At 30.7% G+C, this 23,518-nt stretch overlaps 1 protein-coding gene across 8 annotated transcripts in view; it reads right to left on the reverse strand.

Annotated features, from left to right (window-relative positions):
* The window catches only part of LOC130901729 (RNA-binding protein Musashi homolog Rbp6), a 1,060,444-nt gene that overhangs the window by 568,510 nt on the left and 468,416 nt on the right, over window positions 1-23,518 (reverse strand). For 4 of the 8 annotated variants that reach the window (XM_057813297.1, XM_057813290.1, XM_057813294.1 and 1 more), the window contains exon 4: window positions 9,244-9,309. The exons of the other annotated variants lie outside the window; for them this stretch is intronic. In XM_057813297.1, the coding sequence (XP_057669280.1) occupies window positions 9,244-9,309 (66 nt within the window). The remainder of the gene's footprint in view (window positions 1-9,243; window positions 9,310-23,518) is intronic. 8 annotated transcript variants of the gene reach the window in all.

The raw sequence follows: 23,518 nt of genomic DNA on the forward strand, positions 1-23,518 counted from the left end.
TTTATTCATTGCACTCGACCTTTCTAGATTAAACTAATCAGAACTGTTTCCTGGCACTTTATATTTTGTTTGGCTGGGCAAACTTTCCGAAAAATAAATTGCCACAGGCAGTCTCCTGTCTACGCAACATTTAGTGTAATTGACAGTTACCATCTTTATATATAACGTACAAATTATTTATACAACTAGAATTGAATTCGTGTTTAAAAGCGATAATAATAAACATCATTACAGAAATAACATTGGTAATTACGTATCAATTGGGCGTTAACAATATATAACAACGGATATTGTGCGTGAAACACAATTGATGTTTTATAAATGCAATAAATACGAAAAACTGTTATCTGTAAAATAGATTTTATCCAAAATCGTCCATTCGTTTAAATTTCGTAATTACATTACTTACGATAGAAATGGGTTTAATAATTTCCATTGGTTGATTTCCGAAGCATGAAGTAATATTATAAATAATAATAAAGCATTATTTGCTAAATTTTTAGACCTTATTGATTAATTTATAATATTCAAAAATGATTAATAGAATAAATTCTATATGTGGTGGTCCAATATATATGGATATATAAATACAAACTGAGACATAAAGAGAATATAATCATTAACATATTCAACCTTTTGTTTTTAAGAAAATATTAAATGTAGCTGACGATCAAGCAGTCATTGCATAGGATGAGGAGGATCAAGGTTATATGGTGAGGAGGTTACAGGAGAAATATGAGAAAGTAGGACCTGAAAAAAAAGAATATCTAGCATCACAAAGGTTATAACAGAAGAAGAAAAAGAAGAAAAATTAAAAATGGACTGTGACATACACGAAGATGTATTAGACAACTTTCAAGTCAAAATATGATATTGACACTGACAATTTGCGTATTTATATTGATCAATAGATCACCTTCATCATGAAGATCAAAATAAGAATAAAATCAAACTAGAATTTTGTTCTAATAAGAAAAATTAATTTTTCTTTAGTCCTTACGTCTCAAATATACAGCAGTAATCAATTAAATTTATAGTTTTATTATTGGTGTACAGTACTAGGAAATGGAAATCTGCATTCATAAAAAGTGCATTCATCTAACTCACTGTAAATATTTGCTCTCTATTAAATGACTTTAACAAATGTTTCAATAAAATTCAGGATAATCAGAATATTTTATAAATATTTTCACATTTTCATTTGCGATTTCTGGAAAAACAATTTTCATAGATTAGAACATATTCTAGAAGAAAATAAACAAGTACCTTGAAAGTTTTTATAAGTATATCATAAACAATAGAATTTATATTTAATACGATAAAAATCAGCAAAAATAACAAATTATACATCCATATTCAATTATCTCATGATTAAACAAAGGATAAAATGAGTTCAACCTCATACGATCAAGATTATACAAATAAAGAATTAGAAGTAAAATTTTTTAAAAAATTTTAAGTCTACGTACCGAGAGAAGACAATTCATAATATCAACAGCAATGGATTATTTGCTGCTCACACCAGACAAACAAGTCAATATTTGAATAAACGAATCCAGCAACACAAAGATTCATTAAAAAATTAAACAGAATCTGAAATTTCCACTGAACATGCATGAAAAAAAAATCACACCACTGTCCTGACAACAGAATATAATTTTAATACAGAAGGATGATATACTTAAAGAAGATTCTGAATAAATTTATTATTTATGTACTTTTTCAAAATACAATTCAACATTTTGGTTTTGACCAGAGTTTAGAATAAAATAAACAGAAATGTAAAGCAAAAAAAAACTATAGTCGGAAACATATTACATTTCAAAGTTACATCATACAAATCAATTTGTTTGAAAATGTAATCAAATTAAAAATTTAAAGTTACATCATTCATAACGGACATATAGATAAGACGTTAATTTTCATTTTATTCGTTCAAAATATATCCACAACCGTCAAACATAACAAAAATTGAATAATAGTTTTGCGATTTGCTACTATACATGTTGCTGTCCACCATCTACCATTCTATTGACATTGGGTTTATATTTGAACATTTTTTCGCAATCTGCAACAATTATAATTTAGACAAAAGAATATGGGAGGTTCAGAGTTCAGAGCGAAGTTCAGAGCTCTCACGTGAAGCGTCTCCAATGCATGTAGATTTCATTTTCTACTACGAAATATGCGTGATAGATGCGTACTTTCGACCAAGGTATAAAGAAGAACTTCACGCACGCTTAAATTATGTGGATAATGATAATAGTAATAATCGGAATGAGTCTAACATAAGACTCAAAATAACACATGCATTTTTCTCTAGAATATTTCTGATTTCTATTCGAAAACATATGTATCCTATTTCTCATACCATAAGTCTATTGTCTATATCTTAAAAAATATATCTACTTATCACAATTGAAACGACTTCGAATGTAAATAATTCGAAATTGTGATTTTCCGTTCTTCAAAGAAAAAAAATTTTTTTTTGGTTAATGTCCCTTGTTTTATATACAGATATAAAGCTAAAGAAGTTCTAGCTCAGTCGAGTGGCCTGAAGCACACTTTTTTTATATCTATATCGTTCACGTCCAGCTAGCGAGAGCTGAGAACACTCTGTGTCAATGGTGTTTGCCTAAAATAAATTGGTAACGAATTGTTCCTGGACCTCCATATCACAGAACATACCCTAAGAAGAAACTTAGTTGTTTTTCAGTGGAAACAGCATGGCGGATTGTCGATGTCAGTGCCCTCGATGGTACGTGGCAGAATTAATATATTTTCGCGGTTTATTCAAATTTACAACACAGAATATCTACTTTATTCTATATTATTAATTTTCATTCAGTTCTCATTTCGCAGTATACTGTATTCACGATAAAAACTGGGACAACTGGGACAATATATAATATTTATATATATTTTATCTAAACCAAGGAAAATTAAAAGACATAGTTACAATATCTCACTCTTAAAACAAAAACTGGCAGAATATAGATTTATATAACAAACTGAAAAGAGTAATATATACATAAATACTAACCAGAAATAAAACATTAATTCGGTTAAACTGATTGCAAATCATTACAATGATTTAGTACTATTATTTTGGGGTTTAACAAAAGAAAATATTTCTATGAATACAAGGGAGCCAAAGAACAGAAGAAGTTTGTTATTGAATATATATCTCAAGGAAGATTAAAAGGTTTTAGTCAATCTGTCCACAAACATATATCAAAAATGCAAGTAGTAAAATGACTATATTAATTTATCACCATTGAATTAAAAGGTCGAAGAGACTTCTTCTGTAGAAGAGCAGAAGTTTCATCCTGTCCATCGTTTTGATGTGCCTTATTTATGAATATTTCTTAACTATGAATTCTTTCGTTGTACTATCTAAACATGTTCCAATTTCACACATCTTCTTCAAAGTCTTCAACTGTTCTTTGTTATTCTTCAATTTTTTTCTCTCAATTTTGGTATTTCGACTTTTGTATTCCGATGAACTTGACACATACATGATACATTCATTTCCTTAGGTGTTGCATAGTTTTTATCAGTTCCAGCTATAGTGGAAAACCCAAGTTTTGACTGCCAAAATCTCTAATTTCTTCTGTAAGAATGGAATCTGAAAATTCACTTGAAAACTCCAATGGCTCTTCTATAGGTAGGTATTAGTTTACTTATCAGATGTTTTAGTTACCTACCATTTAACACAGCTCTTGACAGAAGTAAAGATATAGGGAAGAAGGGAATTGGGCAGAAAGAGGATTTCGTTGCTCCGCAATATCAATAATTAGGCAGAAATGAGAATCATACCACCAGAGTCAAGATAAAATGGTCAGAAGTGATCGCAAACATCCATTAATAGATGGCAAAAGAAGTTTCAGTTATAATTCAACTTCAAAAATAATCTACAATCGCCATATCTTTTCTCAGCTAGTAATTGAGATTTCTCGTTATTTAATTCCTTGTATTCTATAAAATTTTGTTAATATCGTATAACTCTCCAAACCAATACGGAAAGATTGAAAACGTCGTAATAAAAAAAATAATCATGATTATTTGACCCGTTTATAGTTTTATATGAATAAAAATGTTTCATTAATATGATTTGTTTTATAATTAAATAACTAATTTCCAAATTATGATCATAAAATGGGGATGAACATCAGTTAGCGAACATTACGAGTAGAAGAGTCCGCGTAAGAGGATTGTTGACATTACCTTGATGTTTTTCAATTGTTAAAATAAAAAAAGTTTTGTACAAAAAATAAACATCGAAAGCTTTTGAATTACAAATAGTATCATGTGTGCGGAAAAACAAATATACAGTATGTGAACAGAATAACAAAACTGATAGTAGATTGAAAAGCAATTTTAGAACAGAATAAATATATGAACGAACATAAGAATCAAACGTATCAACATTATATACATTAAAAGAAAACTGAAAACATTTTCATTAGATTAAATTTTGATGAAAAGATACGAGTTCATTATCCAGATAGACCTTAAGCGATATAATCAGATGATAAACAACGATGTTACAAATTATTTTAACCTGAAGTTTGATGATGAATTTCTAAAAATCTTGATCATTCTAAGATTTATCAGGATGTGCAACATTTTTTAATGCCAAATGGAAAAATTTTCTTGTTTACTCAGTTCTTTCTTTTGTTAACTAGATATTCCATAATTCATGGTCGTACTTCTAAAGTTTTGATTCTAAATGGAACATCCTTAATTGAATAACGTAAATTTATAAAGTTGTAAATTTATTCGGAAGTTGAACTATTCGTTCCACGAAATCTGTCAAATTTGTTTGGTGGGATTTCGTTCATTTCATTTCTTCCTTCATTTTCGCTTGAAAATGTTTTGTCTTCTTATTTTACTATTAATTATCATTCAACTCTTCTGTATCGTTTTGATACTATAGTAACCATTTTTTTTCATCTCTATATTTGTGTTATTAAGAACTACCTTCAGTTTATCATTTCAGGTTTTCTCTCAGTCTTCTTTTTATTTTTTCTTCTTTTTCAGTTCTTCACTTATGATTGGAATATATTGGTCTTTACGACACAGAAATTTGAGAAGCGTATACAAGTATATAAAAATGATATTCTGAGGGGTAAGTAGAAAGAAATCTATCAACCCATACTAAAAAAAATACAAAGATTGCGCTGCCTATGAGTCCATCGTTTATCATTGTGAAATTCAGGTACATTCTCACAAGAGGAGTTTTCTCAAAAATTCAGGATCATAGGATTATTTGTAGGCAAAAGTTTATGCTTACATGCACAAGACCATATCTGTGTCATTTCAGAAACAATGAATAGAATTTAGAGAATGATAGTCAGTATGAATTAAGCAAGGTAATAGTGCAACAATGTAAGATTTTCTTGTCTAATAGCTGGACCACTGTCGTCTGCTGCGGAATAAGTTTTAAATAAGACGTATTCAAGTGTAGTAAATTTTCTAATTCATTCGATTATTGATCTACAGCTTTCAAATATAAATTTCAATACGTATTAGAAACCACACAAATCAGATGTCACCTGGGAGCTTCGATTTCGCCTTGTCATCTACATACTACTAGCATATTACCACGATAATGATGTTATCAGATATCAAAAAGGATGTAAGCAGTCACCCTTTTTCGAGAAAATTGTAGTATGTATTGCTTTAAAGTGAGCTACAAATAATCCATTCAATAAAACATTTCTGATGCTCATTTCATTATCTTTCTTCTCATATATAGGAATAGTTTCTGGTAGTGATAATTCCATTTTTTAGGAGTTTACGAGGTCTGATTATTAAATAACGAGACTGGTTACGGAAAAGGGTTTTATTATAAAAATTATTCCACACTCGAATGTTCCCCTTCAATATACTACCCTCCCCTGGCCAAACATCTTTCCATATATTTTTTCCGTTGATCGATGCAGTGTTGGAAATCTTCTTTGGGACTTTAGAAGCTCTACAGTTTTTTGCTCTACCGCTTCCATCTTCGGAAACAAAAAAAAGTTGCACCTTATGTGCAGGTGTATTGTCCTGGTGTGAAATCGGAGTTTTTTCTCAATTTAACGAGAAATTTGAGATTGATACGTTGCTCCTGTTTTTCGTCACACATGATTTTCGCCACGAGAAATAAACACATTCGTTTCAAACCGCTACTGCACAAATACGATAACGTGTTTTGGGACCTGCATAGACAAGATATCTGGATACTCAACGCACTACTCGTTTTTTGTTCCACCCAACTAGGGCGCCCTCAAGGCGCGCAGTTTCATTATTTAATAGCCAGACCTCGTATAACATCATGATATTCGATAAAAAATTGTTGATATTTGATATTGAAATTCGTTTTGGTATGTTTTTGGTGACCTTAAATTGTCTTCTTAGAACAGATATGTGCGCATTATTTTGAATACATGTGTATGTTTCGAACAAGTTCAAGATCAACTGTATTTTTCTGTAAAATATAACCAAATTCTGTCCCGTTCACAAGAGATGAGTAACTTTGAAATCAAATGATATAATGATGAAAATCAATTATAAAAAATATTTATTGACTAGAAAATTTCTTTCTCGATAAGGCCTTTTCTTCTCTATGTTCAGATGCTTTTAAATAGAAATTTTGAAAATTTTCACGATAACAACCATGAGATTTGAGTCCAATACCATGTAGCTTTACTTCCACTATATACATGAGGATGAACAATATGTGAATTGAGGTGTTTTCCAAAAGAAGAAAGATATGGTGTTATCGATTCACTTAGTGATTACATAACTTAAGCAAACAGGACTGTTGAAAAATGTATTGTTGTTTTGAAATGTATCGCTTGTTTTTTGGGTCAAGGATTACCAAAATTTCCTCATTGTTGTGTGAATTTTATGTGGCTATAAATTATGAAATCTAGGTAAAACATATAACAAGAAAAATATTCAGTAATTCTCTAAATAATTGAGATGTTTCAAAGTCAATATATTACTAACCTCCAATAAGAAATTATTATTAAATCATATTGAAATCAACGTTTCATATATCTTTTGGGGTAAGAAATAAAATTAATATATCATCTGTGACCTTGAATAAATATGTCACTAACTATCCGTCGCGTAAGTATAGCATTCCTTTAGATGAAATGATATTTCCCTTGATGATATGATCTTTTATTCTATTTTATTTTTATTACAAATATCCTAGGTTAATAAAGAGGGATCTCAAAAATGGGAATCTTCAGAATCATCTAAAAGAATTTGATAAAAACCGATACTGCTGCATTTTTGCTTATGTTTGGAAGTCATCATCTCCAATGAAAACAAAATTAGAATGTTATTTATCACTTTTATTCATTATTCTGGAATCGTTATTTGGAAATCTCTGAAACAATTCAAATTCTTTTTCAAAAGAATATGGTTGCTAGAAAAAACAATATGGAAATGACAATACAAAAAAATATATTGATACAATAAATATTATGATCGAAATAAATATTCTAAATTGACATCTAAACAAAATACTGAGAAAAATTTCACTATATTTACAAATATTGTAGAACATTTTTCCACATCTTCTAAATTACTAATAAAATAATACAAAGTCTTATTATAATACAAATGAACAATCATGAGCGTTAGGACCTTTGTCATCAAAGGAACAATTTTCATAGTAGTTTTATTGATCAATCGTGAAAAAAACGAATCTATATATACATTACAATTTGCCTGAATCCCATAAGTGAACTAACTACGATGGCTGTTTTTTTTTCAACCTCCGATAAACTATAAATAAGAGAAAAATTCATATAAAACAATAATATTATTACCAAAAGATTGGTACACACACGGCTACTTTTCGACATAATCACCGAAGAGATTGAGACATTTGCCATATCTACGGATATGCTTTTCAATACCCTCTTCAAAGAAAGTTGTCGCCAATGTCTAGCCTTTCAGTAACAAATAAAGTATAAAACAGACCTTCAAACTTCTGGAAATTCCATAGACAAAGCAGTAATAGTGATTTTACGTTTTTCTTTAACCATTCTGTCAACTCGTTGAACCAGGTTATCTGAAACGACAGATTTGCGTCCTTGGCCCTCTTCATCATGCACATCTTTACTGCCATCTTTTAACTTTCAACAAAAATCTAGCACAACACAATCACTCATGAAGTTTTCCTCATAAACATAATCTCCGATGGATTTCTGCGGTACTATCGCCTTCAGCCTATAGAAAACGAATCATACTCCGCAATTCACATTTGGCAGGAGCATCAATAATGGCGGACATGTTTCTGTGGCTGTAGCACAACGCCAACTGACGCCTTAATGTCAACAATAGCGGCGTGTGTAGTGTAAGAGCTTCGCAGTCGCATAGAGCGCATGCCCGCTTTCTTCTGCGAGTCTGCACGGAGCGATCGGAAAAAAAACGGCTCTCTTATATGGAAAGAACCTAAAAATCCATAGTTAATTAATCAATATAAAAATAACAGTTATTAAATGTCATCTTTGTCGACACAAGAATATATGACGAGGGTTAGCTGAGGAATGAAGTTTCTTATTCCTGAAAGGATGCTTGAAAGTACATACAGAAAAGTAAAATGTAGACTCATGAGCAGTTAAGGAGCTAAACTAAAAGCTGTAGAAGAATATTGTAGACATATACGACAAATGCCAGAAAGAAGTATAAGAACATGGCAACCAGTTCATCAGAAAAAGAAAAATTTGATTTGAATGTTGGCAGACTGTCTTGAAATTGATAATTGAGATAATCTCAGTCCAGAGGAGCAGAGAAACATGAAGAGTTGCAGTAGTGACTTAGAACAACGTTGGAAGACATACGAAAATATATCGGAAATTTTAATTTTTTACGAAAATTTATATGAAAAATTCATGAATATTTTCTCGAATTGATAAACTCAATATTCATGAAAAACGAATATTTTCTAATTCATAATTAATAAAAGCATTTGGTAAATTAGTACACGAACGCTGTTCGAAAATGATTATTTGTAATGAATAATTGTATTGCCAACAAACATTGTAAATATAGTGTAATTTTATTTACTCCATTTATGCTATAGCAATCAACTAGCTCTCGTTATAGTCACTAAGAATGCCCGGATATGCTCCCCTTCTGCAGAATATGTAAAAGCTAAAAATGACGCAGTAACGTGGTGAACATTCTCTGACACCGCCGACCTGAGAAATTCATAAACGTCTGTCTCACACATACCTGGGGGTGCTAACTGAAACTCCCAAGTCCATCGAGTAGATAACCCCATTAGTTCCTGCCGTGACGCTGAAAGAGAATGTTTCTACTTCACAACCCCTCTTCAGTTTTTAAAGCGGTTTACTATTTCTAGAAGCGACTAATCTATACGTAAGTACTATTACCACTGATACTGAATATATATATATGTTGATATTTTCTTATTTTTTATACCGATTTATCAAGCGAAAAGTGCTAAAATTCCATTCATAAATTGGAAAATAGCACTAACAGAAACTATATATAGCATTTAATTCAAAATATGAAAAATAAATGACAATAAAAACATATTGATGAAAGTTAAGAAAATGTGATATGAGGAGAATGAACAACTTCTATCCGTTTATGCAATCAGAAAACTGTTTGTTACCCATGGTGAAAATTCCTGAATTGAAAAAGAAATTAATTTTATACAATGTTCTTAATCTCGAATTATTGAGGGCGCTCATGGATAAGAAAATGGTTCAGGTATTAAATTCACTGAGCAATAATTTTCGAAGCATATTAATGGTGAAGCAACAATAAATTCAAGGTATAAAATCTGAGAATAAGCACTCATGCACTTTAGTTTTGAAATACATAAAATTAAGGGTAAATTATAGGTGGATAAATAATCTAGCATCTACCATTAAATGAATGTATATATTAACATGAGACAAAGAAATAATAGATTTTGTTCACTTAACAGCACTAAAAACAAGACATATGGAAATAGAACATTTAATGAAATACAATAAACTATCATAGGTTAATACTGGCATGGGAAGGTAGATCAAATTTCAAGAAAACATGAGAAGAAACAATTTTAATGAGTCTGAATTGAATTAGGAAAAATCAATTGAAAAAAAACTATGCAAAATAACATGGAACCAATTGAATATGGAATGAGTTTATCATATGGTTAGTTGATTTGCGAATTTATTATTACATAAAGATATTGTAAGGACCTTAATTCAACCAAATAATAACTAGAATAATAAACTTGTAATTGGAATAATATCAATGTGTTTCAAAACGTATTAAAGTTTGGAGAGACTTGGATGAAGTCATCCACGCCTTCGTAATTCCTATAAATGGGAGACCAAATTTCTTTAAGATCCAAGTAAGGTATATTAGATTCAGTTGAAACTAAAAATTAATGAACCTCTGGGTAACTATCAATTATTCTACAAAAAATGTGTGAAAATAAGCCGGGATTGTTGCACGTAATTTGATAATTGCTTTTGTGTGACGAACTTGCATAGCTTTTCATATTTTTAGATAAATGTATCACTTAACTTTCCGTAGAATCCACCCAAATTTATTGAAAATAAAGTATTTCAGTGTCAGTGGTTTCAACGATAAAATCAAATAAAAGGAAGGAAGGAATAACGGGTTGACATATGTACCAAGCAGAAACCATCAATTAATATTACGCCAATTAAAAATATTATAGCAAATATTATTTTATTAAGAGGGATTTAATTTTTTTTTACAATTATTACCACATTTTCCCCCATAATGAGTTAGGAGTGGATTGAAACTCAAGATATAATAATCAGAAGTGATATTTTCTAGCCGAATCATTTGTGAGAACTAATTCCGGTTTAAAGCCTATGGGTAAATGTTTACTGGAATAATTGGAATGTAAAAACATTCCGAATTATTTTTCACCTATTTTTGAATGAAAAATTTTAATTTTTTAGTACGTGGGTTACGACTTGTTAAGTCCAGTTTACCAGTTTAAGGTAGGCCACTCTTTGTCAGTCTCTCATTTTACTGAGATTATGTTTCACATTAACGCAAACAAGGTCGTCCTGACGAAATTTGAAGACAGCTAGTTTATGGTAAAGTTGTAAGGAATAATGATGTATATGAATGGTGTAGGTTTTCTCAATGAAGGAAGGACAATCGTTCTTGATGAAAAAAATGCAGGGTGTAATGAATGACTTGACGATAGGGAAATTAGTCAAAACAGGTACTCCAATATTGACGAGCTTCATTAGAAATTTTCAAATTCAGCAAATCATAATATTGTTGCTAACATAATTCACTACTGAGAGACGGGTGCCAAAAATACAGACATAATAAACGTGAGTGGCATCTTCAACACTCTGTAACATTATCACAAAAATTTGGACAAGAAACTTCAATACGGAAAATTATGGCCAAGGTTTTTTGAGTTAGGAAAAGCTTTCTCCGCAAACTAAATTCTGAGAGACACTGTGAATTGAAGATTATGCAAGCAATCCAAAATCGCTGACGAAGACTTCTCACTAGCGGCGTTGTTTTGTTTGTGGCATAGCTCGATGTTACATCAAAAACAAAGGCCGAACTCTAGAAAGTAGTGGAATAATTAGCATACAGCCCTAAATTAGAAACAATATATTTTCATCTACTTGTATCTATAACATTTGAGGATTTTTTTGGTTGGAAGCCATTGGAAAATAATGAAGTTTAAGAAAACCTTTTTTTAATTGGTAACGGCAGTTCTTTGATAATGGGACCCGAAAGCTGCTGCCTACTCTATTACCATCGTATATTGCTACGAAAATTCCACTTAATCTAGGATGGATACTATGTTAGAAAACAAAAGTATAAAAGTTTTGCACAAAAATATATTATTCAAATTGGGGCAGAGATTTTTAAAACAAAGTAGTTCGTTATGGTGATAGACGTTTACAAGAAAATGTTGGGAACGAAAACACCCTACTTTTTTACAAGACATTAATTCCTTGTACCATTGAAACAATTGAGAGTTTATAATATTTTAATTTGCTATTACGTTAATAGAGCAGGGTAGGCATTTAAAAATGATAAAAAGTGAAAAAAGAAATCAGTTACAGAAAACCTATTGACAAAGGAGAAGAATATAATAAAAATCAAAGAAAAAATTATTTACAGGTGATGTTTGTTTGGGAAGGGGGGAGTTTTTATAGGTAAAAAACTGTTTAGTCATATTGCAAAGATGGAGGTGATAAAAAGATCTATAACTTTTATACCCTTTCACCTCATATACTCTTACTTCTGTCATATATACTCTTATATACTCTATACTCTCTTTTATACTCTTTTATACGCTTTTATACTCTTTTATACTATACCTTTTTTCACATAACATCAAAATTTATTTTAAAAATTCAATAACCGAGTTTTTGATTTTATTATTTCTATCTTTCAATTTTTTATTTTCATCATTTTTTTATCACGAAATGTTGTCATAACTCACCTTTTTACGTCCCAAAGTCTAATAACTTATTTGATTTTAAATATTTATTTTTTAATCTTATCTCTACTAAATATCAAAAAAGCACCATAATTTTCCATCGAAAATTCTCGTGTCAAAATATCAGCCTGTTTTAAAAAGTATATGTTTTTTGTTCGTTCAAATCTCTACTTTCTCTTGGTATAAGAAATATTACCTTCAGCATGTTAAATTTTCTCAGAAAACCATAGCAAAATTAGCATCCGAACATTTTAATCAATATGTACAATTTTTATAGTGTAAAATTTCAATATAAATATCTAAAAATGTATATATATTGATTGACAAAAAATTTTCGAATGCGACTATTAAAAGAAGCTGATATTTTGATGGGGGGATTTTCGATTGAAAATTAGGGAGCTTTTTAGATATCAATTGAAAATAAAGCTAACAAATATTACAAATAAAATAAATTACAGTATATTTGGAACATCAAAAAGTAATTTTTCAACAAATTTCATGAAAAAAAAAATGTTTTTGCGAAAGATGAAGAAAAAAAAACAAAAACTTATTTCCTTTCATTTTTATCATATTCACATCCTTTTCCAATTTCTTTCATCCTACTATTATTTTTTTTTTGGTTTCACAAATTATCGGTTTAAATTTTACACTACTAACAATGATGTTGGTAGGTAGACAATATGAACCAATTCAAATAATTTGCGTGATAAATGTATGGAAAAATGGCCGATAAGCTACTGATATTAATAACCAAAACTACAATGCGTGATCATCAATGAAATACGATGAAATCCATTTTTGCGTGCGATTAATTCTAGAATTAACTCCCAATTTCTACATTTCCATTCAGTCCTCATGATACATATTGTTCATGAACAGAATTCCACTGCAAAGTTTGCCCCAAAACATTGATTACCACTTAACCATCTTGGAATTTATCTAATTTTCAAATTTGATCGTTTGCATTAAACAAATCAGTCCCGATATTGCCTTTCGAGGAGGAAACCCCACTTCAAATCTCAATAGTTTCTCACAGTCTATTTTGATGGAAATATAATTAACTGACGCTTCGATGGAGGTGCAATAAACGTTATAGGAGCTTAACAGAATTCGTCTATAAAACAAATTTGGTTTAAGTACCATAGAGTTGTTATAATATTTTTGGATTTCAACAGATTTAAAGCGTTTCGCATAATTTTGAAATATATTATGAAAAGTAATAAACATTATTATTGAATATTTTTGGCAAGTTATATATTTTTAACAGCAAATGTAACATGAATTATCATTTGTCTTTGTTTTGATTACGAAGACTCGAAGCTAAACTGTAAATGATATAAGATCAAAAAGCAAAATAAAAATAACATCAATCTTTGTTTCTATGATATTATGTGTTTATTTTTCTCAGATTCTGAACCACGCTCAACGCGAAAAGGAAATGATCCCTTTGAGGTTGCCTCAATGCTTCAAAATTTTTGAACACGTTTTTATCGATATGTTGAATACACTTCAATTTCGTTCAGGATGCCAACAATATTCTTAACATCTTACCTAACCTCAACCGCACAATTTTATCAATTCGTCATCTATACGTCGTATATCTTCCTTCATTTGCTCTTGGATGGCTAAGAAGAAATAAAACGTTTTTTACGAATTTGGTCATATTCGTATATTCCGCTTAGAGAAACTGAAATTCTTCATAAAAAACAAATTATTGAAACTAATAGGGTAATTAGACGAATTGAGGACAGTATTTAGAAAATTGATAACTAAAATTTAATAAGTTGGCCACATAATGTGAAGTTTATATTAAGTGAAAGAAAGTTTTGGCATTCGAACTTTGCGAACTGAAATGGAGGCGAATTTAAAGTTTTGTCTCAAGAGAATGTACTAAGCAGCACTGAAAATCTATTTCTTTGTTTAACTTGAATGGTTCTTTCACTAAAGCTTTTAAAACTTGGGAAATTCTAATGTGAACACACAAAAGAAATATCGAAATGCCACTGAACAATTATTTTATGTGAAAATATTTAACAGATGAAATGTTATGATTGTTAAAAAATATTTACTCAAATTATAAAAATCGAAGACTTCTTTCATCGTCAATAGAATTGGTATCGTTATAAATTAAAACGTCAATTCAATCAAGTCAATTGAGAATAACATCAACTCTTCAATACCATTAAACATGAAAATATTTTTGTTATTCCTCGTACTACTCTCAAATCTTACTGTGAGCTTTTCTAACGAATGTAATGTTCAATGTTTATTCGGAATTTATCCAATTTTGGTATATTTCTTGTCGCTCCAAATTCTTTTATCCGAAACTATCAGCCACTGTAGCTTTTTCCGAGCGAAAGTTGTATGCATTCGAAAGTTTGCACAATTTAGACTGAAACTATAGGTAAACAGCTATAAACTATGGGTAAGCACTATGCATCAAATAGCATAGTCATCAAAAATACTCAAGTTGAAGATGATCATGGGATGACTAGTAACCCCAAATTTACTGAGTAAAGGGAACTAGGTGCTATTAATCTGAAACATACAAGGGTATTCAGGGAAACAAGAAAGTTGATAATATGGAGAGAGTGGACGTTGAAATTGTTTTCACTGGACCAGAACTGTTTATTTCGAAGAGAGGAATTGCTTAGATGAGCTGTGAAATATTTAACATGCTTTCACAATGGTTAGCACAATAGTTCATTTTAGGGCACATTGCATCGAAAAACCCAAACAATTTTCAATATAAACTTTACAACAAAAAGGTAAAATGTTAATCAAACACTAACGAATGTATGTGAGTAGAAAATACAAGATATTATTGATAGTTCACACATCTAGAGTCTATGAGAAAATAGATAGAATTTGCTCTCTCTGGGTCAAACTAATCATCAATTATTATTGAAATTCCTAGATATTTATACAAATTTTCAGAACACAGTTATGTCACAAAAAAATCGACGCGGAAGGAATGCCGAACCAAAGATTATCTATTAAATATTGTATATTTAATTAAAATAAACCAAGTATAATTATTCAACCTGAATAAACTCCTTCATTGATTTATTACTAGAACAACTACAGAACTGTTTCTTTTTATTCTGGATACTTTTTCATATAAAAACAAAATATAGTGACTAATACCAAGCATATTGTTACGAACGAAGTTCGTGAAATGGGTCCATAGACTGGCCCTGTCCAGATACAATGCAATTTTTTTTATACCAAGCGGTTTATTTACATTGTCTATTTTGAATAATATCCAGGTCTATTCATTAATTTGTTTTGTTTCTTTTTCTTCTAAATCTAAAGAATTCCTTTGGGATAAGTATATAAGAGGTATATAATGTAGCGTAGTTAATTTTAAATAAATAGTCGCAGTGCACAGATTGAATTAGTAGAAGTAATTGCAGAAATTAAAAGTGAATTATTTTAAGTTGAGTATATTTTATAGTCTGTAAATAAAGTAAGAATGTAAGAGACAGTGTTTATATTATCGTTAATGAGATAGTAACAAAGAGATATTCATATTTTGTATCAAAAACAACATGATAAAAAGAAATATCGATGTCTAACCTAACATTCATCATGAAACCTTTATCGTTTATGAAAAACGATGTACAGAATAAAGAGGAAATAAAATTTGAACTTATGTTCATATATTCGAAAGAGTTTATCCAAAATACAAAAATAAAGACTAAGCGAAGACAGATATTTTGAAATATAGCATTTTTAAAGTGCAAATCGTACAGAGATAAAACTCTCCATTATGTTTTGTCCGGGATATAAATTTAGATTAGTAGATATAAGCTACTCGTAATCTTCCACAATGGTCAAATTCAGAGACAAACAGACATTTTTGCTCCAGTGAACTGAGCTCGGCATTTGTATTTATGACATCTGGCGTGGAAAGCAACGAACACATTTAAACGTCCTCGTCGCAGTATCCTGTCGTTGACGTGGTCTTCCTGATCGTGAGACTTGGAACCACCAAACAGGACATCGTTCGTAGACTAAATTTCATTTTAGTAGGGGATGTTTACTATTGGATTTTTTGTATTTGAATTTGTTAAAGTCGTATTTTGTTTATTTTATACAAAATGTATATTTGATGGTTACTATTCAAATCATACGTCGTGAGTTTTATTAATCTATTATTATCCAAACCCAAGGTATCAAGGTTGAAAAATATGAAGAAGCTCGAAGAAAAGGTTTGAATAAAAAGTAGTTGATGCCATTAAGCTTTGCTTGGCTTATCTTTGCGAGTCTACTCGTACTTGTGTGACAAAATTTTTAAAATTTTCGAGACCTACGAACTATTCTGTCCTTCGCGTATATTTATTTTAAAAACTTCTCTTTTATCAAATTGTAATTTAACTTTTCAATGAATCAACTGATCAACTGTACAAACATTTTCACAACAAATAAGTTAGCTGCTAATAAATAACGTTCTTAATTTCGACTTTTATAATAAAACGCCAATATTTCAAACTGACAAATAAGAACAGTTTAGCTGTAATTTCTACAGTAACAGATTAAACATAAATGATACGCTTCTCCTAAAAAATGAGGCCTTTTACGAGACAACTTAATTCAAATGATTATTTGCGAGTCTGCCTTGGACTTTTCATTACAAGGATAAGAAAATACGACAAGGAATTTTGTAGAGGGTTCGTCGTTACACGCAGTAAACGTCACACGTATATAAATTTTCTGAGTAGACGAGAGAAACGATAAGTACATATCAACTTACTTCCTCCTATAAAATTTGTTACAAAACGATAATATAATTTTTATTTGAAGTGATGTTTGAAATTTTTAAAGAGGTGTACAACACAGAAATGAGTAGATCGTGCAGTACACTATAAAGTGCCAAAAATTCTCAATACTTTTTTTTTCTACCTATTTGATGCTAGAGATTTTGAGTAAAAAAATGAACGCTAATTATTGAACTATTATTGAACCGTATAATAACTTTTGATACGCTTACAAGAATTACTATAATATGTTACGATAAGTTACGATATAGAGATTGCAGGAGAATACCTAGTAAATATACCATGAAAATTATGATTATTTATATCTCGATTCGAAATATTGATCAGTATAAGAAAGCCGCTACTTAAGTTTTGAGATAGACAAATGAAAACAAATATTTGTATTTAGATATTCTGAATCAAGATCAATACACTGTTGAAGCATTTATTGCATAAACATGTGATACGAAGACATCAACCGCTCCTTCGGGAGTAAAAACACTTTGTTCTGCGGAAATAATAAGAAATCACTGGGTATGGCGATTAATCTATCAATTCGATGTTCTATTTGTGAACTGATGTGTGAACGCATTGTCGTTTTCAGTGATTGGTTTTCCCAATTTTTTGAGCACTTCTCGCAAATAAATTCTGGTACGCTAACAAATTTTGTTGGATTTGACACGTCTTGAAAGACCCATACATTCGATATTTGTTTAGTTTTGGTTTCATATGCATAAATTCATGATCCTTCGCCTGTCAAGATGCTATAGACGTCTTTTGAAGCACCGCCATTGAATTTTATGAGTATATCTTTGCACCAATCGAGACGAGCTTTTTTTGAGCAATTGTCAAATTATGCGGTATCGTTTGACAGACAAATAATCATGGAATTTTAAATATATGCGAGTGGAACTAATGCCCAAGTAGGCCTCAATCTCACGGTGTGTTACATGATGGTATTGCAATATCAGTTTACGCATAGGATCGATATTTTCTGAGACAATAGACAATATTTTTTGAAAATAATTCTTTTCAAGATCATTTATTAAATATATCAAATATAAAACATGTTTCGATAATCGATAAAAATGAAATAAATGTATCAAATTATCAATATTATTTTCATTTACAATAAGCATATTGTTACGATTTTAGATTCTTAAAAATCTGTCTTCGTTAAGATGTAGTGGCTTATATCGCTTACAGCGGTACAGGTTTTATTTCACGCGGCTATTACCTTACTTATTATTTAATTCTGTTATCTTTATAGATATTTAAGTGTTGGACTAGTATGAATTAAATGACGAAATAAGCCTCATCTTGTCGACTATGTCAACACGTCACCCAGAACAGTAACAGTAACAAACGTAAATTCATAGTTCCAAGAACGTCCAAACAAAACTGACAATGTTTCTTCATTGAATCCATCTATGATGAGAAAAGTAATACTATCAAAATGCACTAAATTATCAGAAGGAATATGATTAATTAGGATCAAATAATACGTAAGTTATTTCGGTAGGAATACAGAGTTTACAACACAATCTTATCTGAGCGTTCTCTGTCATTACACCTGAAACGTTAGGATAAGTTTTCATACGTGCAAGGAAAGAATGAATATATGAATTCACAAAACGACAAACATGTTCATCTTCTTAAGATTACTGTGATACCAACATATAGAATGGGTCTTTCCGATATTTGGCAGTATGTATGAGATTTAAAAAGAAACGATTCACGTTTTATCTATCTAACAATACCTTTTTACCCACTTCTCTTACCTCTAATTTTTAGATAGGCAACATATCAGGTGTGGAACGTAATTGGAAAGGTATTTAATTGCAGTATTTATATATAATGATAATCAATAATTAAGATTGAATTTTTAAATGCTGTTCATTGTGTTCAAAACAATTGTAGAGTTGCTCGAAATTATATCAAATTTTTCGAGGTGACTAGACTACAATCATTTAGTATTCGTCCTTCAGTATGATAAATGGTCTTTTTTAAATATCCCCACAAATGGAATGAAGAGGTGTTAGTTTGGGGAATCTTGCAGACCATTCAATAAATCCTCTCTTCCTAATTAAGTACTTATGGAATTATTATTTCAGATATTGCATTGCAACTTCATTGCAAGGTGAATGTGTCCGTTTTCTTGACGAAATTAACTTGCATATCATTCAATGGAAATTTTGTTTGGTTCTATAGTAGGCTAACAATTTTTCAATATATCCTCGTATTGTAATGTGCATATACTGCCTTTTTGTGAAAAAATACTTGATACACCAATTAAGTTTAATTATATCTAACATATCTGTGGGAGCTAGTGATTTCTAGTAACTGAAGGTATGTTTTTCCGTCCAAATTTTGATTTTCTCCGTCGGACAGTTGGTTTTCAGATCGAACTGCTCTTATGAGGGAGAGTATTCTCTACAGTCGGTGACGAGAGTAAGATTTGTGTGGTTGAAGCTGAGTCTTCTTATTGTCAAAGCTTCTCTCCTATTCAAAAAGTTTGGGGAAAGGAGAGAAGTAGATGGCTGGATGTTATGTAATGCTGTAGTACTCTTGCTACATATATCGCGCCAAGATTTTTTAATGAGGTTTTGGAAGTTAGTCTTCCGTAAATTTGATAATGCCATCATAAAGTTGGATATTTTTGATAATGAACGTTCTCAGAATGTCTTGTCATACTGATACTTGAAACATTCATCTTGATCAAAATATGGAATTACATCGCGTACATTCCGACGTGGATTAAACAACCGGCAGTGTGCCGATCAATTCGCTTAGACTTTTGGTGATGAAGAACCATCACGAACCACAGTGTATCGTTATTTTTTCGAATTTAAGCGTGGTCTCTGTTCGGTACAAGATGAATGGAAATTAGCTGTTGTGCTAGAAAACTTCGATGCTGTGCGTAAATTGATACTGTAAGATCGTTATGTGAAAACCGTGACTTTGAGCTTGGGCACTAGTTCCATTCCATATTGGATGATCGTGACAAGTGGAAAATCGTGGATCTATGCATATGAATCCGAACTAAACAACAAATGACCGTATGGGTCTTTCAAGGCCAGCCAAATACAAAGAAAGTTGTAACCGGACATCCTGTCACCGTTCCATTACAACAATGTAGCACTGTCAATTCCAAACGCTATACCAGCATTTTTTTTTGCCAGAAGTGTTCGAAAAAGCTGACTTATTCACTACGACAATGTGAGCTGTCCCACATCCGTTCAATCAAAAACGTTTTTGAACAGTCAGAACATCGAATTGGTGGGTACATTCCTTGTAGGCAGTCAATTTCTTCAATTGTGAATGTGAATATAATCAACTAATAGGTTATTCAACAGTAAGAATATGCCGTATCAACGTTTAAAAATAGAGATGAAAATAAATGAGGTATATGTGGCACTTTAGAATTGAATTAAATTGAATATATATATATATATATATATATATATATATATATATATATATATATATATATATATATATATATATATTCTATCTCCAATTCCAATTTTTAAGTTGTTCACATCCAATTATCGATTCTAATTTAACACTGATAACAAATAAAGAGAAAAAATAGTTGAAGTGATTCATCGCACTATATTGTCACAATTTCTGGACACACTATTAACTACACCCAATGCCTTGTTTTCAAGCCAAGCACGTCAGGAGGATTCTCCAATTCTTGAGTGCCCTCATGGGCTAGACATGAATGATAAAGAAGACTGGAAAGCGATTACCCAAGCAATTAGGACCAATAAGATATTAGTACAAGTAATCATTATAACCATAAACAAATTTCTTGTTTCCGGTCTTGTCTCTTTCCTAATTCTTAATTCTATCATGATTTTTGTTACCGCATCATGCAGGTTTTCTTGATCTTCCCACTTTATTATTTGCTATATAATTCTTGCTTGTCGGTTATTTCCCAATCGTCTTAACTGATTCCTTTTCATGCTTCCTTCTAGAGGTCTTACTTATATCATATCGAATTCTGTCCTGGTCTCATATACATCACGTCAATTGTTTGTAATTTTTTGCATCAAAAAGCATCATAAAAACAGACTCACGATTACCAGTCAAATAAAAAGCCCATTAGAAAGAGTTATGTGATGAATTTAAAAATTGCTGTCGAGTAGAAAAAATTAATTTTAGACATATTCTCTTTATATATACTGAATATTCGTTTCTCTGAATTTGCTTGCCTTTACCTGGGAAGCCGATTTCTCCATATTCTCATATACTAGCAATACGAACTGTTTTTGTAATTGTGTTAATTGGTGAACAATCAGTGAGCTTCTGTCCTGATTTCAGTGATAATTTATTATGTATCAATCAAATGATTCTTCCTGTTCAGTCAAATGCAGAATTATCATCGAAATTACTATTGACGTGGTTTAAGGGAGTGAGAAGATGGAACGACTACCTAGTAATTAAATCTAGCTAGCAAGTTCCCTGTTAAGGCGTTTCTTAATTTCCTCTTCATGGAAATTAAGCTATTTCGAATTTTCCGCTCGACTGGATAAATGTGGCGGAGAAACGATACTTAGCTTTGCGCGTTACGTTTCACTTGCTATGATTTTTATTATTATTGAACAGTCCTTCGAACCAAGTAGATAATCCGAAAATAAATTAAGAGGAAATTTTGTTTTAACAACTCGCTGATATAACATTGTGAGAAGTTAATATTTTATATTATGAGGAAAGTAGTTTGTTTGATACTAATTGTTCTGTAAGTAAACGTTTTATGGGAACTCTGTGCGGAATATCTTCTAATTGGTATATAAATACTCTATAAAAAATAGCTGCTCATAATTTTATTCATAATTAATACAAGAAACAAATATTCAGTTCAACAGTGCATTTTACAAATATTTATATCTTGTAGTAAGAACATGAAAAATGTTCATCGAACTAAATCAGCGAAAAAATTTTCAAGAAAGAAATTTATTTAAATAATCGCCTTGAACTTCCAGAATAATAAAAAGGGACCATTTTCAACCATGAGCTATAGGATAATACTAACTTGTCCAACAGGTTAAGAAAATTGCATATTTCTCCTCAGCACAAAATTGTTGCAATTGAGGTCATTATCTTACATGTCTTACACTGTGTTTTCTCCGGACGGCTAGCCAATCTGAAATTGAAACCAAAAAATGCCGTCTTCCATAGGATTTTTTTAAAACATACCTTTTATCAGATGTATCTTGTAGAAATTATTGAATTTCTTCATGAAATGAGGTTTTCTACTTCTTTGAAACATGTTTTTCTTTCTTCTTTTGCCGGTTCATTGACAGTAAGTCTTCCTTAAAGTCCAACATTCTCGCCATCAGTTAGATGTGGTCTTCTTTCTTTGTTCTTTTTGCGTTCTTAACAGTCTACTGTCTTCGATTATTTTTATATGTTTGTTCCAGAATTTTCGTCTCTGTCTCACCCACCTTCTTATATCCCATTTATTTTCTTTATTCCGTTTTTTTTCGTCTAGGGTTTTGCCTTGTATACTTCGTAGTTTTCTCACTTCCCCTGTTCTCATCGTCCTCAGTGTCATACTCGTATCTGGTCTTGTATGTAATGATAGGGCTTACAGTCGTTTTATATATTTTGATTTTATTTTCGGTATTAGGTATTTGTTCTTTCAAACTATATTTTTCAGAGATCTCCACATTCCAGCCTCTTTCATTGTTTGTTCTGTTTCTTAGGTAAAAAGGTTTCCATGATTGGTTATATCCGCTTTCAGGTATTTTGAATGATAATTTTTGAGACGATTTCCAACTTACATTTTAACGGTTATTTGGACGTCACTAGGCAAGTTTTTTGATTTTATTCATTATCAAATTAAATATGGAGGAATTAACTGCGATTCTTAATCTAATTCTTGTATTTACATTTATAATTGTTAGTGTATATGTCATGTATGTCTGAATAGGAACAAATTTCAATACACTCATACCAGTTTTTGTTGAAAACTCTACCAACTTTTCGAATAAACCTCGTGTCTGTACCATAGAATTCATTCGATAAATATAACACTTTGAAAATAAATTGGATGTTTGCGTCTGATAAATCACATCCAAGATTCACCATCAGTCTGTTTAGAATGTTATGAATTTTGAGAATAAATCAAATTTGGATGGCTATAATCTATTCGATATGTTGTACGGTTCTCTATATTCTAGCGTATTTTTTTCCCAACTCCATCAAATACTCAATGAAAAAATAACGATTATCCAATTCAAAGGGTTCCGTAGTGATAGAGGGT

Source organism: Diorhabda carinulata, chromosome X (genome assembly GCF_026250575.1).
Source record: "Diorhabda carinulata isolate Delta chromosome X, icDioCari1.1, whole genome shotgun sequence".
NCBI classification, from domain to species: Eukaryota; Metazoa; Arthropoda; class Insecta; order Coleoptera; family Chrysomelidae; genus Diorhabda; species Diorhabda carinulata.